This window comes from Chenopodium album, chromosome 17, assembly GCF_948465745.1.
Source record: "Chenopodium album chromosome 17, dcCheAlbu1.1, whole genome shotgun sequence".
NCBI lineage: Eukaryota > Viridiplantae > Streptophyta > Magnoliopsida > Caryophyllales > Amaranthaceae > Chenopodium > Chenopodium album.
The window spans coordinates 8,502,983-8,517,659 of NC_137850.1; the positions used below are offsets into that span (position 1 = coordinate 8,502,983).

Below are 14,677 nucleotides of genomic sequence, written 5' to 3' on the forward strand. Positions count from 1 at the left end.
TTTTGATACTTCCAATCACATGATTTAAGAAATCTACAAAATCCTTAATTTCCATGAAAAATGAGAAATGGGAATCTAATAAAAGGACGGAGGGAGTAATATGATATAATAAGTTTTTGTTTTTTATAATCATATTTATTTGCTTGACATTTTTAACCAAGTACAAATAAGTTATGGTTGTCAAGCATCATGCAATATACAAGAGAATTTTACAAGAAGCATTTCGATTATTATCTAAAAAATTGTAAGTCGCTTTATAATTTATTTCACACAAAACAAGCTATATATAATGAGGAGTAAGCATGCTAAGCTTATAAAATCATCAATCAAAAATTTCAGTAATTATTTTCTTTTTTTGCACGCATTAGCACACATTCCACAATTTCTAAAGTTTTTCGACTAAAATCAATACACAAGACAAACACCGAAATCAAAATTCTACACTAAAACTACAAACAGTTCAAGAGAGAAAATCAAAACTTTATTTTTTAAAAAAAAAATAAAAAAATAAAGTAGAATTAAGCTAATAAAAACTAAACCCTAAAAATCGAATCAAATACTAAAATACCTCTTGAAAATGAATTTTAAGCACTAAAATTGAAAATCTAAAGTTAAATTAAACTGAATCTGACGATTTACACAGAAAATTAAACTTATTAATCGAAAACTACCTTTGAAAGGCCGCCCAATTGATGATCATATGTATCCTCTTCGTTTGCCTTCACCATTGTTGAAGTGTAATACAAAGAACATCAAAGGAGGAGAGAAAAAAGAAAAGAAAGAAGAGAGAGAAAATAATTTGTCAGGAGGAGAGAGGAAATTAAAAGAAAGAGAAAGAAAAAAAAACGTTTGATAAGTCACGTGATTTCATTCGGTCCACGATAATACTAATGTGGACCGGGTTTTTTTATAGTCTTTACCTATAATTGAAGGAAAGAGCAAAGCTATTAAATGCATCGCAAGTATGACTTTATAATCTTTCGTTACGAAATATTAGCCAATGATGTTATATAGAAATAGTAGTTAATTAAAATCTTGTTTTCTATTCGATTGGTCAGTTCAATTCCTAGAAACAACTAAGTTTATTTATAAATTGAAGAGTTGCTCAATCAGCAAAAATCAGCTACAATAATTACTAAAGAAATTCTTAATTGTTAAAGCAAATGAACTGATAGATTATTTACACGATCTATTTATTTATACATTGTTTTGTAATTATCTCTTGTATTATGGTAATTATCTTGTGTATAGTTTCCTAGTTTAACCTAGAATATTTTTGTATATATTGGTTTATCACTAATGAGAAAGACACATCAAATATTCTCATATTTTCTCATGGTATTACAAGTCTAGGTTATGATCCTAACCTAATTCTCCTTTCCACTCTTCTCTTCCTCCCTCATTCTTTAATTTTCGGCCACCATCTTCTTTTATGGCTGATAACTCCAAGCTTCACCCAGCTACCCTAGTCACTAACATCAAGACATGCATGTGTGCCTATTGTTCTTGATTACGACGGTTTGCAATATAACAACTAGTCGACTCTCTTTCAACTCCATTGATGGGCTAATATGGTCATTGATCATATTATTCCTCCACTAGTTAATCGTACAACCAAACCCAATGCAGGCCGAAAAAGCTTAATGGCAACAACTTGATATTGTACATCAATGAATTTATGGGACGATTTCCAACAACCTACTCAATTCCATTATCGATCCGGATGATAAAGCGGTTAATACGTGGAATCGATTGGAATTTTTTTTCACAACTAGGGCATTACAATTGGATGCCTAATTTATAAATACAAAGCTTGAACAATTTGATGGTGTCAAGCCATAGTCTAGCTTTTGGTACCTCTGTCTAACTTCTATTACGGTTTCCGTTAATGGAGCCCAGCTATCATCCTGCCACCTTCCAGCAACCCCTACCTCCTCCTCAACCACTACATTGCCAGTCCCCTTTTTCGTACCGGCTGTCAGCAACCTTGAAAACCACCCCTTCACCTCCAAATGCACCACCGACTCCAACCACCAATACAACCCACAACAGCAACTGTATCAACAACCACCTCTCGCTGCCCTCTTAATGGCAGCAACACCACGGCTCCCCCAACTCCACCTCACCACAAACTGCAGCCCACTCTAACACACAAAGCCACCGCAAATACCACCAATCACAACCCGCAAAATGGGCCACCTTAGCCTCACGCCCAACAACAGAAACCACCATCCATCTCCACCTGACCGCCGGCCAACAACAACATCAATTCGCAGCAGCCCTGCAATTCTCTTCTTTGCATCCGCAACCAGCATTGCCGCCCAACGATAGGTCAAACACTCATCCCTCACCATCAAAAGCCCATCGAAAGCCCTAACTGCTAGGGTTTCGAGTGGGGGAAGGACCAAATCGGGGTTTATAGGAGGGAGGGAAGGGTTTTGTGGTGGTTTCTGTACGTAGGGTTGTGCTAGGGTTTCGAGGAAGGCGGAAAACAGGGGTTACAGCTGCTAAGATTGTAGGAGGTAAAGGGAAGGGGTAGGGGTGGGGTCGCCGGCACTGCAACGTTAGGGCACCAGCAGTCGACATGGGGAGGAGGAAGGGTGGATGACGGGGAGGGGGAGGGGTGGCAGTGGGAGGTTATTTTTTTTCTTTTTTTAAGTTTTTTTTTAAAATAAATTAAATCATTAAAATAATTAGATAATGGGCCGTACTTAACGAAACCTAACGAATTCTGTTAAGTGGTACCAAAATCTATATTTTGTAACTTTGATGAGTATCAAAATAAAATAAAATTTTAGATAGATACCAAAAATCAATTAATCCTTTGTTAGTCAAACACATACCTAGAAAGGCAAGATTACGTCCATCACAGCAACAATCTGCTCATACGAGAGGAGGGGCAAAGAAGGTAGTCAAAATACACCTAGATTAGCATAATCATCTAATCACACCAATATTTGCAACTATCTTACTAACAAGAAGACCCAACTTACAAACCCCCAATGAACTAGATCATACGTAAACCCTGTCACCTGATCACAATATTAGCAATTATCATACTAACTAGAAGGCCCAAAGTACAATCCCCTAATGAACTAGGTCAGATGTAAACCAGTCGTTTTACAAAATTGTGGCCTAGGGCAAAGAAAAGCCCCAAAAGCAACAATCATGCAGTCTGTGCCTGCTCAAAACAGCTGTCTCACTACAATGCCTAAACTACTCCATCAGTTAGATGTAAAACAATGTAAACTTTAGGGAGAGGGGCTTCATATTGTATTGAACTAAGGCCGTAACAAAATTCAATTATCGTCTTCTGATTCTAGAAGTGGCAGGATGTTTAATGCAGTAGAGCCAAGATGTACACCACGAACAAGCCCACCATAAGCAATCTTTATCCTGTGACAAAGAAGCAAGATAGAATCCCATAGTGCGGTTCTCCCCTGAAAGTAATAAGAAACTAAAGCTGAGACTTTTGAAAGAATTTTAAGACATGCAATATTCAATGTCCAAAAAAGTAGACTTAAATCAACACTGGTTATAGCAGAAGACAAAAACAAATGGAGCATGCATTTCAACAGGTGTTATGAATAAAGGGTAGGGTTTAGAGAATATACCCTACACACACTAGGTTTGAATTTACAATATAAATTATGGTGTATTTGTATATGGTGGAGACAAAGGGAGGAGAAAGAAAGGCGGGAGGGTTTACATACAACACAACCTTAAAGCACGCACTTTGAGGTCGAGATTATATAATGTAAATGAACAAATTAATCAACATAATTTTAGCACATGGTACCTAACTCTTTCTTGGTGAAAAAATTTTTGTGACAAAATCATTCGTTTACCTCCACTAATCACCGCCTAAAATGCGTGCCTAAAGGTTGTGTTGCAAGTAATAGAAAACAGAGAAAGTACCTTTTTTTTTTTAAATTATATTCATCCTAGAAAGGCCAAATATCAAAAAAGGCAAATATTTCTCTCCTTATGAACTTACTCTTGCTAGACGCTAAAGTAGCCCACATCTTACACTTTTACAGTACAATCCCTCCGTATTTTATTACTTGCTCCACTTTCCTTTTGTGGCCGTATTTTATTACTTGATCCGTTCCCTTATTTGGAAACTTTTAACAACATTGTACAATTTTCCTCCCCACTAGTGGTCCCTTCATATCATATTTTAATATTTTTTATATTCTCTCTCCACACTTATACTCAATTTTGCTTTTTTACATTTTTATTATTCAACCAACCCCATTTCCATCATAAAACAATCAGATCTCTTACAAATCCCTTACAAATCCCATAGAGGTTCCTAAAAGACTCAAGTTCTCAGAACATCGTAAAAGCTAAAAAAGAAGAACCAATCAGATCATCTCAGCCAGCAGATCCATATAGACTGAACTGACATATATAAAGAGCAAACAGCTTTCAAAATCAATATACACAAGAGAAAAATTATACTACATATATATTCTTTAAACCAAGGAAAGTAGCAAGACTTAATTACAAATATTACCTGAAGACAGAACTGCAATTTCTTATCCCAATACATCACAAATACTGGAGGGCATTGTCTTCCAATAACTAGGACACAGGATCCTGGATGGAGTATTGAGGGGACAACTGATAATACAGCTACATACTTCTCTGGAAACCTTTCTTTAGGAGGCAGAACTCCCAGGAATAAAGGATTTTTGCTAGACAGAGCTCCAGAATAGGATGATGGATCAACATGTAACATCCATTTTGGATACTCCAAGAAAGCACAAAATAGATATAACAGCAAATCTGAGTCAGATGGAAGCTCAATAGTCCACTTCTTTGCTTTATCAGAAGCCTCTTCTTTTCGCATGTACTCGTAATTCCTCAAGCAAGTCCCTTCAGCTAGTTCTATAAAATTGCCAACAAGTAAAAACTGACAGTTAAGGTTTCAATTCCTTCAAATAATGATTTAAGATGATCTGTGCAAGGGCATCCATACAAATATTAGATAATAAATACGCAAGTACCCTTGATCCTTCGCACTGTATATTCAGCAGGAACACTACTTTGCGGTAGCAAACCTTTGATTAACTCTCCCTTTGTCAAACCAAGCAGCCTCTGGTGCTCGGTGATGGCATCCACACACTCCTGTATGGTAGGAAGAAATGCATTCTGCTGTGGGGTTTGTAGCTGATTGGCAGTACCCACATTCTCTAAAGAAAGTTAGAATAAAGAAAAAACAAAAATTGTAATCACCAGCATCAACTTATACGAGGAAATATAAAGATGGAGACAGGGTAAATCTGAGGAAGGGGTGCTCACGAATAGATGAATCTAAAGCCTGCACAAGGTAAGCTCGTAGCTGGTGAAGAAGCCCATCTTCATCTGTAGAAAATGCAGGCTGCCATTCTTTAGCACGATCTGCCGGAGACATGCTAGGAGCTTCAGCACCAGAAGAATCACTACCTACTGAAGTCACTGTGATTGATATTCCTAATTTAGCAGCTGCTTGCATTACCTAAAAACAACAGATGCTGTATAAGAAGCCAAAACAGAGACACTACCATCAAGTGCATTTCAAGTCCATGTTTACACTTTACACAGCACATTCCATTCTTGTTAGACCAAATTGAACAATAAATCAGAATCAAACATATAAACAATACTGTGAAATTAGAATTAAGACCATAGACAACTCCGAATGAATCAACTATTACACTTCGTTTGAAAGGAAATATTTATCCGTAAGTGATAGCTTAAATTTTCCATAAAATTCAATGACCAAACCACAGTACATTGCTTTCAAGCCCACAAGCCTCACATATACACAACACAACATAGCCCTTTTGAATGTCATTATCATACACATTCGCAAAAACTCATAATTAAATAAGTACGGTATTTCTTATGTGTAGATATTACCAATATCAAGAAATGTCAAGTTAATTGGAGCAGTACACTCTTAATTTGGCTTTGTTAACAGACTTAACACTGAATGGCATAGACGTACCACTAAGAAAGACAATTGAAAGCAAGAGAGCATGAAAAATTGGGCAGAATGCATACAATTTCTGCAGGAGGGAAATCTCATAAAAGCAGCAATATATGTAAATTGAGGAGTGAGCAAGTGAGCACAAACCTTGTTGTGACTATTTTCAATTTTACTCAGTAGAGGGGTTAGTAAAACAGAAGAAAACCATTGCCGCAGATGGTCTCTCCACCCCTCAATCTGCGGATATATGCCTAGATGCTCAAAAGCTTCAGTCATCTCTTCCATTGATAAAGGAGTAGGTATATCAGCCTCTCCTTTTTTCGGAGGAGTATTAAACTTCTGTGAACTGGGTGACATCCGAACAGGTCTCAAGGGTGTTGTTCTCGTTGTTCCAGATGTATTAGCTGAACCAGAAATTGTACTAGGACTGCTTATACTGAAACCACTCCTAGTAGGAGGAGGAGTTGCCAGTTTTTCGGCAGATTCAGTGATTTTCTTGTCCACGTCTGCTAGAAAGTGTTCAAGTTCGTCTTCTGTTAAAATTTCTCTAGCGGGAGAAGCTCGCTTGTTTGACCAAGGTGTTGAAACCAACTGATCCAAACCAGTTGAAGTCTTAGCTGATGACAGCTGGGGTGAGGAAGGAGAAACAGCATGAGTAGGAGAATTGGATGGCTTTGAAGGGACAACAAAAGTTTTATTTTTAAGAGCAGTACTGCTAGACTTTTCAGAACCAACTCGTGATAAACGACTAGAGCTAAACGATGACTGGTGAAGAGGAATGAGTGGATCTAAAGCAGCACGTGGTTTGGACACAGGTGGTTTTTTGGACTGCTCTGGTACAGCCTTATCCAATTTTTTTACTCCCAAAAGCCGCAATTGATGATCTGAAAGGCAAGTTTCAAACTTGGTCCCATTAGAGGAAGATGTTACTACAACACCAGCTCCAACTTTAGCTGTTGAAAAGGCAATAGCTTTGACAAGGGCAGCAGAAGCTCCTATGAAAGTTAAACCCATCACAATTTTCGCTAACTTGATTAATAGATCTGAGGCATAAACATATAAAGTTAACACAGTACAGAATGCCTTATGTCAGCCACAATTTGAAAGAAAACATGCAATTCTTATATGACTTACAAGCTATCTCTTCAGAAAAATTGCTGACTTTAAATTTGTCAATGACCCTGTGTTCCCTTCAGTGGCCACCAAAAGAGAAAAAAGGAAGTGTCAGCTAAACAAGTTAAACACTTATGATAAGGCAAGATATCTTAATGCATGGCAAGATTTTGTAAGTGCACTATGAGTACTTGCACCTGACAAACAGTGTCTGTGTGTACACGCATACCCAAAGGAATGGTGTAAAAGTGTGCTGTGTCCCTTTTCTAGGGACATGGGATACTTCCATTAAAACAGATAAAACAATGTTACAGCTTCAGAGGATAAGGCATCTTGAATCAACCAACTGCTTAATCAATCAAATAATGTGCCAAACCTCTACCAACAAGACCGTTCCTATTTTTATGCCAGGCAAAAAATGTTTACTCATTCTTTACAGCCATAGATAAATATGAATATAACATGTGATAGCAATTGATATATTGGTAACAGTCACAGAAACAGCATCTCAGTCATTTAATGTCACTGCTGTCATGGGGAATTGACAAGCAAATAAGTCAAAGTTCATAGTCATAATTTAGTTGATTCTGAACACATGTTTCACTGTTTCAGGTTGCACTCAAAAATGCATTGCAAATATAAAGAAAGTAGAGGTTCTAACCATGTTCCATGACTAATGATAAATTAAGGCATTTCCAAGTATGAGATCCAAGGAATAAAGCTTCAGCAATCTGTAACCTAAAGTAGATAAAAATTAAATCTAAAGTGATATTGTGGCAGACACAGTACAGCATTTACAAGCACGGAGCTTCTGCACTCCGACTATGTAAATCAGGCAGCTCCACATAATCTTAATAATCTCCTCTTTTAATTTGCAATCAAATCGTTGAAATCTACCTTGCTGAAAAAAAAAATGTTCCAAATGATTGGAAAGGAGAGTTCATCTTGTAACTTTAGTTTATAGGAGCTTTAAAAAGAGGGGGGGGGGGGGGGGGGGGGGGGGGGGGGGGGGGGGGGGGAGGTTTAAGATGATTCCGTACATTTACCAATATTCCCCTATAGTTTAAGAATGTCAGACCAAATAATAGAAAATGGGTTCACAAAGCTACTAACCAAAGGTACAAACAATGTATACAGGAAATTGTTGCATGATTTAGGTCCACGATGAAGACTCTAAGAGTCATACCAACATTCCACATAGGTTACAACTTCATGACCATTATATGAAATTGTTTCATGATTTCAGTCCACAATGAAGCGTTCAAGTGTCATACCAACATTGCACATAGCTAACAACTTCATGGCTTGGACACCATGAAGTAGATGCTCAAGAACACGAGAAGTCTAAGGTTGTGTTCTATTCACTTGATTGAGATTTGAACATTTTTCCTATCTATTATGAACTTAGCTAAACTGTACGATCTTATTAGAACTTATCTAAACTTAATTTAGTGGTAATTTGAATTTAAGTAATTGTTATCACAATTTATTTTTTATACACTTATCACTTATTGTGTCTGACTATAACTTAATTTTTTTCTGAAAAACAACTTTGTAATGCCTAAAGCTTAGTTTCATACGGAAAAACAACTAATCCATTCAAAGAAGCTTCGAATAAAGAAAACTTCACTACATAAATCTGTCTATCATCAACTTACCCATTCCTTGTTCCACCAAAAGAAGAAAAATACTTAATGCTCCACCTTAACTTAAGGCAGGAAATCTTTTACATTAATAGGTCGTGTTTCATGCATTCCATAGTTCCATAAACTTCACATAAGTTCATTAATATATGTTTAGTCCTCTATAACCTTTTTAAGGATCCCATAAATTGTTTTGACATGATTGTGGAAAGAGGAATCCGGCCAAACAGTGTAACCATGAAATTGCTTTTTTTAAGGATCCCATAAATTGTTTTGACATGATTGTGGAAAGAGGATTCCGGCCAAACAGTGTAACCATGAAATCGGGTAAACTGAAACAGATAGTTTTCTCTTGGATAGCTTGGCAGCTACATTCCAGAAGTGCATTGAAAATCAGCCACAAAATTCATTCTAATCACCTAAATATATCTACAATCAACAATCAAATAATTACATGATGCCGAAATTAACCGTGAAATTATAGCTTCAATAAACTCTACTCTATCAAATAACCAACACAAATTTGTTCACAAATACACGTTCAACAATTGACATTTAAATTCCAACTAAAATCAAATGGAACCCATCCAAATTGAGAAACCAAGCACAGGCAATAGATTTCCAATTAGAATTGTGGAATTCAAACAAAACCCTAATTAAACCTCACAAAAGCATCAGAAATCCAAAATTAGGGAAGAACAACAATAATTCATCAAATTTGACAAGCAAAAGAGAAAGAAGAAGAGGAGAATACCTCGAAGAGAAGGCGAAGAAAGCGAAGGCGGAAGCAGATGAAAGGAAGAAGAGATTAAGGAAATAGGAGGAGGAAGGGCGGAGACTGGTGGAAGTAAGGGCGGCGGAAAGAGCTGGATTTTGATACACGGCGAACTTTGCAGGCTTTTGGAGCGGCGGTGATGGCGAAGAGGCGGCAGCTCCGCCATTGTTGTTGTCTCTTCTGCTGGTTTCCATGGTGATGATGATGTTGTTGACTGTTGAGTTTGAGGAGCTCAAATGGCGATTTCCATGGATTCCGACGCCATTGATAGGGGAGTTTAAGAGTTTGAGGTCTGAAGTGAGAAGGGCAGTTGTAGTATCTAGTACAGTAGTATGAGCTATGAAGTGAGGAGGGATAAGGAACGAGGATAAATGATACGGAATTGATAAATAGGACAAGGATAAATAATACTTATCTCATGTTTGGTAAGTATGGGAAATAAATTAGGGATAAGTAGTAAAATTATAAAAATACCTTTACTAACTTATACCATTTTTCTTATCCTTTCTATTTCATTAAGGTTGCGTTTGGATATGTGGATTTCGTTTCAAATAATAAAAGGGGGTGTTAAATACCGCCAATAATTTTTATTAAAATCGCCAACATTAAAAGTGAATGGACATCAATAGCCTTACTTATACCCCCACCCATCTTCCTCTTTCTCTTTTATTTTATTCTCTCTCATCACCCACAAGGGCCACAACCAGCACTTCCCACCACAAGAGCAACTGTACGTCGGAGAAGAAGAGAGCGCCGGGCCCAGCGGCGGCGGTGATCGGAGGTAATAACAGTGGTGTTTACCTCCAATTTGTTTTAAGAAAATATCCGCCTTTCATAGTCGACAATAGAATTATTGATAATTATTTATGGACTGAAACATTGAATTGGAATAAGCAACTCAATTGTTGTAGAAATTCTCAACAAAAACCTTATATACTGATTTAATTAGATAGCAACCCAACTTGGGCGTTGATTGGGTTCAAAATGTTTAAGTCAACTAAAAATTCCCTTGTTGAAGAACAATAGCAACATTCTGACAAAACATGAACAAGCAAAAAGATGTTTATTATTATGATGAATTACAATACACTATTGAAATTATTAAGAGCAGCCATATTTTTTATACATCTATCTGATATGAACTTATTTATACACCTAATCAATCACTTCTTTAAGCAATACATGTCTTCATGAGCTACTGTTTATGTATCCGCAGCTAGTTGTGTTGATTTGAAGCAGAGCCTCACCCAAAATCGATTAAACACCACGGTACGGTAATCGGTTTTGCACGCGGTCAACCATGGTCAATCGGCGTGCAAAACCGGTCACTTGGGATGTAACCGATTTTGGACGCCGATTACTGTGGTCAACCGGCGTTGGAAACCGATTACCTTCCTAGGTGACCGGTTTTGAGTGCCGGTTGTGCTAGTCTCCGGAATTTAAAAAACCACCTTCCCCTGCGACAAGGGACAGTGGTGGGTCATCGTTTCCCGATAATTGATGATTGCTGACCTGTTGTAGCTGTTGGTGGTTTGGCAACACAAAACATTCTGATACGACCTCTTGCCCTCTTGGTTTTCGTGGGCGGTGATGGTGTAGTGGGTGGTGGTAGTTGTGGGCGGTGATGGTGCGGTGGGTGGTGGTGGTCGTTGTTGTTGTGGTGGCGTGGGTAGTGCCGTAGTGGTGGCAATGGCGGTTGTTTTGTGGTGGTTAACTATTGAGTTTTTGACATAATGTGATAATGGACTTAGGAGAGAGAAAGTAAAGTGTGGATGAGTAAAGGGTAATTTTGTCCCTACATCACTTTTGTTGGCGGTTTGATAAAATACGTCGGCGGTATTTAGCAATCCACTAATAAAATTCAAATTCCGAAATTGAAATTCTACATTTCAAATTCAAATCATTTGTTTGGGAAATATGATAATTTCAGATTTAGGATTTCAAATTCAAATACTTGTTTGGAAAACAAGAGAATTTCAAATTCTAGTTGTTGTTTGGGAAACAATGGAATTCCAAATTCCAAATTTCAATACATAAGTTCCAACTTAACTCTAATTATCACTAAACTTACAACACTACTACTCATCTATACACAAAATGATCCAATCTAATTTTTGATCATCGGGTAAATTTTTCAGCATGTCAAATTCATCGAGGGAGCCATTTAAGAATCTCTTAACCGCCCTCAAAACTTGGTGTCAAGATATTCCAAGTACACTAGACACCTCCTTGTAGATTTCTTGACTAGTTGGCCTTGTTGATTTACTCACATACTCCTTGAAAGATTCGGCAAAGCTACTCACAACATCTGCAAGACGATCCCTTTTTAACCTTTTGTTTGAATCTCCGGAAGCTGCTTCTGATGTACTTCCATTATCATTTTCATTCTCCATTGCTGCAACAGCTTCTTCATGCTGCTCAGCACCATCTCCTATTGCTCTATTAGGTGCAAACAAGGTACAAATGTCATCCCAATTCTCGATGCATTTGTTTTGATACGCAGATGCAGCCGGCGTTTCCTATTAACAAAAGAAACTAATTTAGCTAGAAAGAAAGTCATACAAATTCAGATTACAAATGCCATACCCAATCACAATTTTCATCATACATATCACAATGATGTTGTAAAGCTTACAGCTTTATACATGTTACTTTCCATTGAGAACAGTGTTCTAGTAAATATTGATACATTAAAGCAAACAGAACCAATATTTTGCACACCTAGCAAAAAATATATTTGAGGGAGAAGGGATGGAGTAAAGTCTGCTGAAATGTAATATAATGAAAGGATGACCAGCAGTAACAGGACAGCAGTAATAGAATAGCAGTAACAGGGCAACAGTAACAGAATAGCAGTAACAGGGCAGCACCAGAATAACAGCGGCAACAACGTGAAACAACAACTACCCTCTATAGTCACTCACAACAGCAATATCTAACTTGACAACATAAATTTTGGCAGCAAACACCATATGTATATAAGCAAATTAAAAAGAGAAAATATTGGGAGAAAAGGAATTAAACTTGAACTCTAAGTTGGTCAATGTGGTTGATCTTTCTAACCACATGTATGTAATAGGTCAGGTTAGGCACAAGATTAGGAATAAAAATTATGAAATAAATCAGTTAAAACCACTCAATTCACACAGTTCACTAACTAACCTGACAGCAGCACTTTTGCTCAGGTTTAGGCTCATAATCATATCTAAACTTATCCAAAAACAAGATAATTTAACTTAGAGATATATCATATTAGGCACAAAAACAAATTAAATCAAGGGAAAATCAGGCTGAAACGTACTGCACAAAGTCAGCAATTATAGCAACAAATTTTGTGAGCCATAGTATACATATCATGCTTAAAAACCACCAAAACACAACAACAATTTATTGAACCAAACCTTAATATATTTACCACTTATAGGCATGATTATCTAGCATAAGAACCAGCAATAAAACGTGAATAAGAACCCTCATTTCTCATGCACAAAACAACAAACAAACATGAAATTCTAGCACCTTGGATTACAATGAATTTCTAATCTAATCCGCTCTAATAGTCTCTCCGGATCATGCAAAGAGGGTTTGCATTGTTCTATTTTTTAAATCATGGGCAAGGGTATGAAGAAATAAAGCCACAATTTCTTTTATCGTGACATTTCTCGTGGTCTGTAGCCCACCTTTAGTTTGTAATACATGACATAGCTTCTCAAAACGACGTATATCGAGACGTAATTGCTCTCGACATACTCTATCATTCCTCAAAGTGTTCATCCATGTAGCTCTTGTTCTAGAACGCTCGGATTCATTCCATGTTATCTCCTTTAATCTATATTTCTTACCATACCATGCTCCTACTACTACCGTAATAAAACCTAAAACCATCACAACTAAGTCCATTTCATCATCATCATCCCTTGGGCGCTTACGTGACTGTTGTATATTCAAATCAGACAACCGAAAACATTCATTCCAGACTATAAGTCTATAAGTGTCAAACCAGAGAGTAAATTACAACATGCACATTAGCAGACAGAAACAACATGCTCAATGTTAACAAATTAATCCAATTAAATTCACCAAAATTCCTCACCCTATCAATCACATACACAAATTCACCAAAATGCATCACTAACACTCACACATCACTTTGCCACATTCACAGAAGACTGAACTTGAAATCCATCCACCACTCACCTGTATATATAAGCAGCAACATAATTTGCTACTACCACACTTTTCTCTAAATTATTTAGTCTTTTGGTACTTGTAGACACCCAAATGTGTCTCCCCAAAACCAAACCCAGTGATGAATACCTTTTGCGTCGAATGATTATCGAACGAGGTGAAAGTGTGAAAGGTCAAGTGTTGTGGTTGGTTTTTATTAAAATTCTTTCTTTCTGTTTTCGAAAAACAACTCTATTTTATGAAAACAACCAATCCAATTTAGTTTGGTCCACGAAAGGGTCCAATAATAGTGTAGTTGGATGGGGCTTGCAAAGAGCTTTCCAACGATATATTATAAGCCCAATTCCAATGAATAATGAGGAAGTTATGGCCAAAATACTAAATTGGGTCCGGTTTGATCTTTACATACGGCCCAATGATCTAGGGAAGGGCCCAATGTTAATTATTATTCCTAAAGTTATTAGAATTGATTATAGTCTTCTAGAGTTCTCTAGAGGGTTCTCTTTAATCCTAATAAGATTAGAATTAATAATTATATTTTGATAAGTTTTACTTGGAATAAAATATTATTTTATGAAAAATACGATTTCGATTTTCATACGGACTTTACAAATCGATTTTGATTCATATGTGGACTCCGTGTTGAAAGCGCGTAGAAATCCAGGTTGTCGCCAGACGACAGGCTTGTCGCCTGGCGACAAGGTCGGTTTTGCAGCAACAGTGTGGAGTTTTATTCCTTATCAAATTCTACTTATTTTCGGACTGTTTTCTTATAAATAGGGTCCTAAACCTCCGTTTTTATTCACCAATTCTCATCATCTACAATCTACAATCAACAATCATCATCTCTCTATTTCTCTCTCTAAAAGCTAGAAGCTTTCTCTCTCTCTATTCTTTTTCTAAACCTTCCCTCTCACAAAATTCCGCATTCACGAGATCTAGACACACCTAGCCAAGTTCGAAGTTGCCTTCGCCCTAGAC

At 37.0% G+C, this 14,677-nt stretch overlaps 1 protein-coding gene across 1 annotated transcript; it reads right to left on the bottom strand.

Moving 5' to 3' along the window:
- Window positions 1-2,879: 2,879 nt before the first annotated feature.
- On the bottom strand, window positions 2,880-9,826 carry LOC145587547 (uncharacterized). The gene is made up of 7 exons (XM_081644280.1): window positions 9,488-9,826; window positions 7,112-7,167; window positions 6,125-7,020; window positions 5,308-5,503; window positions 5,013-5,198; window positions 4,520-4,893; window positions 2,880-3,440 (listed from the first exon to the last, which is right to left on the bottom strand). The coding sequence occupies exons 1-7, from the start codon at window positions 9,700-9,702 to the stop codon at window positions 3,300-3,302; spliced, it is 2,064 nt and encodes a 687-aa protein (XP_081500406.1). The 5' UTR covers window positions 9,703-9,826; the 3' UTR covers window positions 2,880-3,299.
- Between the last annotated feature and the right edge of the window lie 4,851 nt (window positions 9,827-14,677).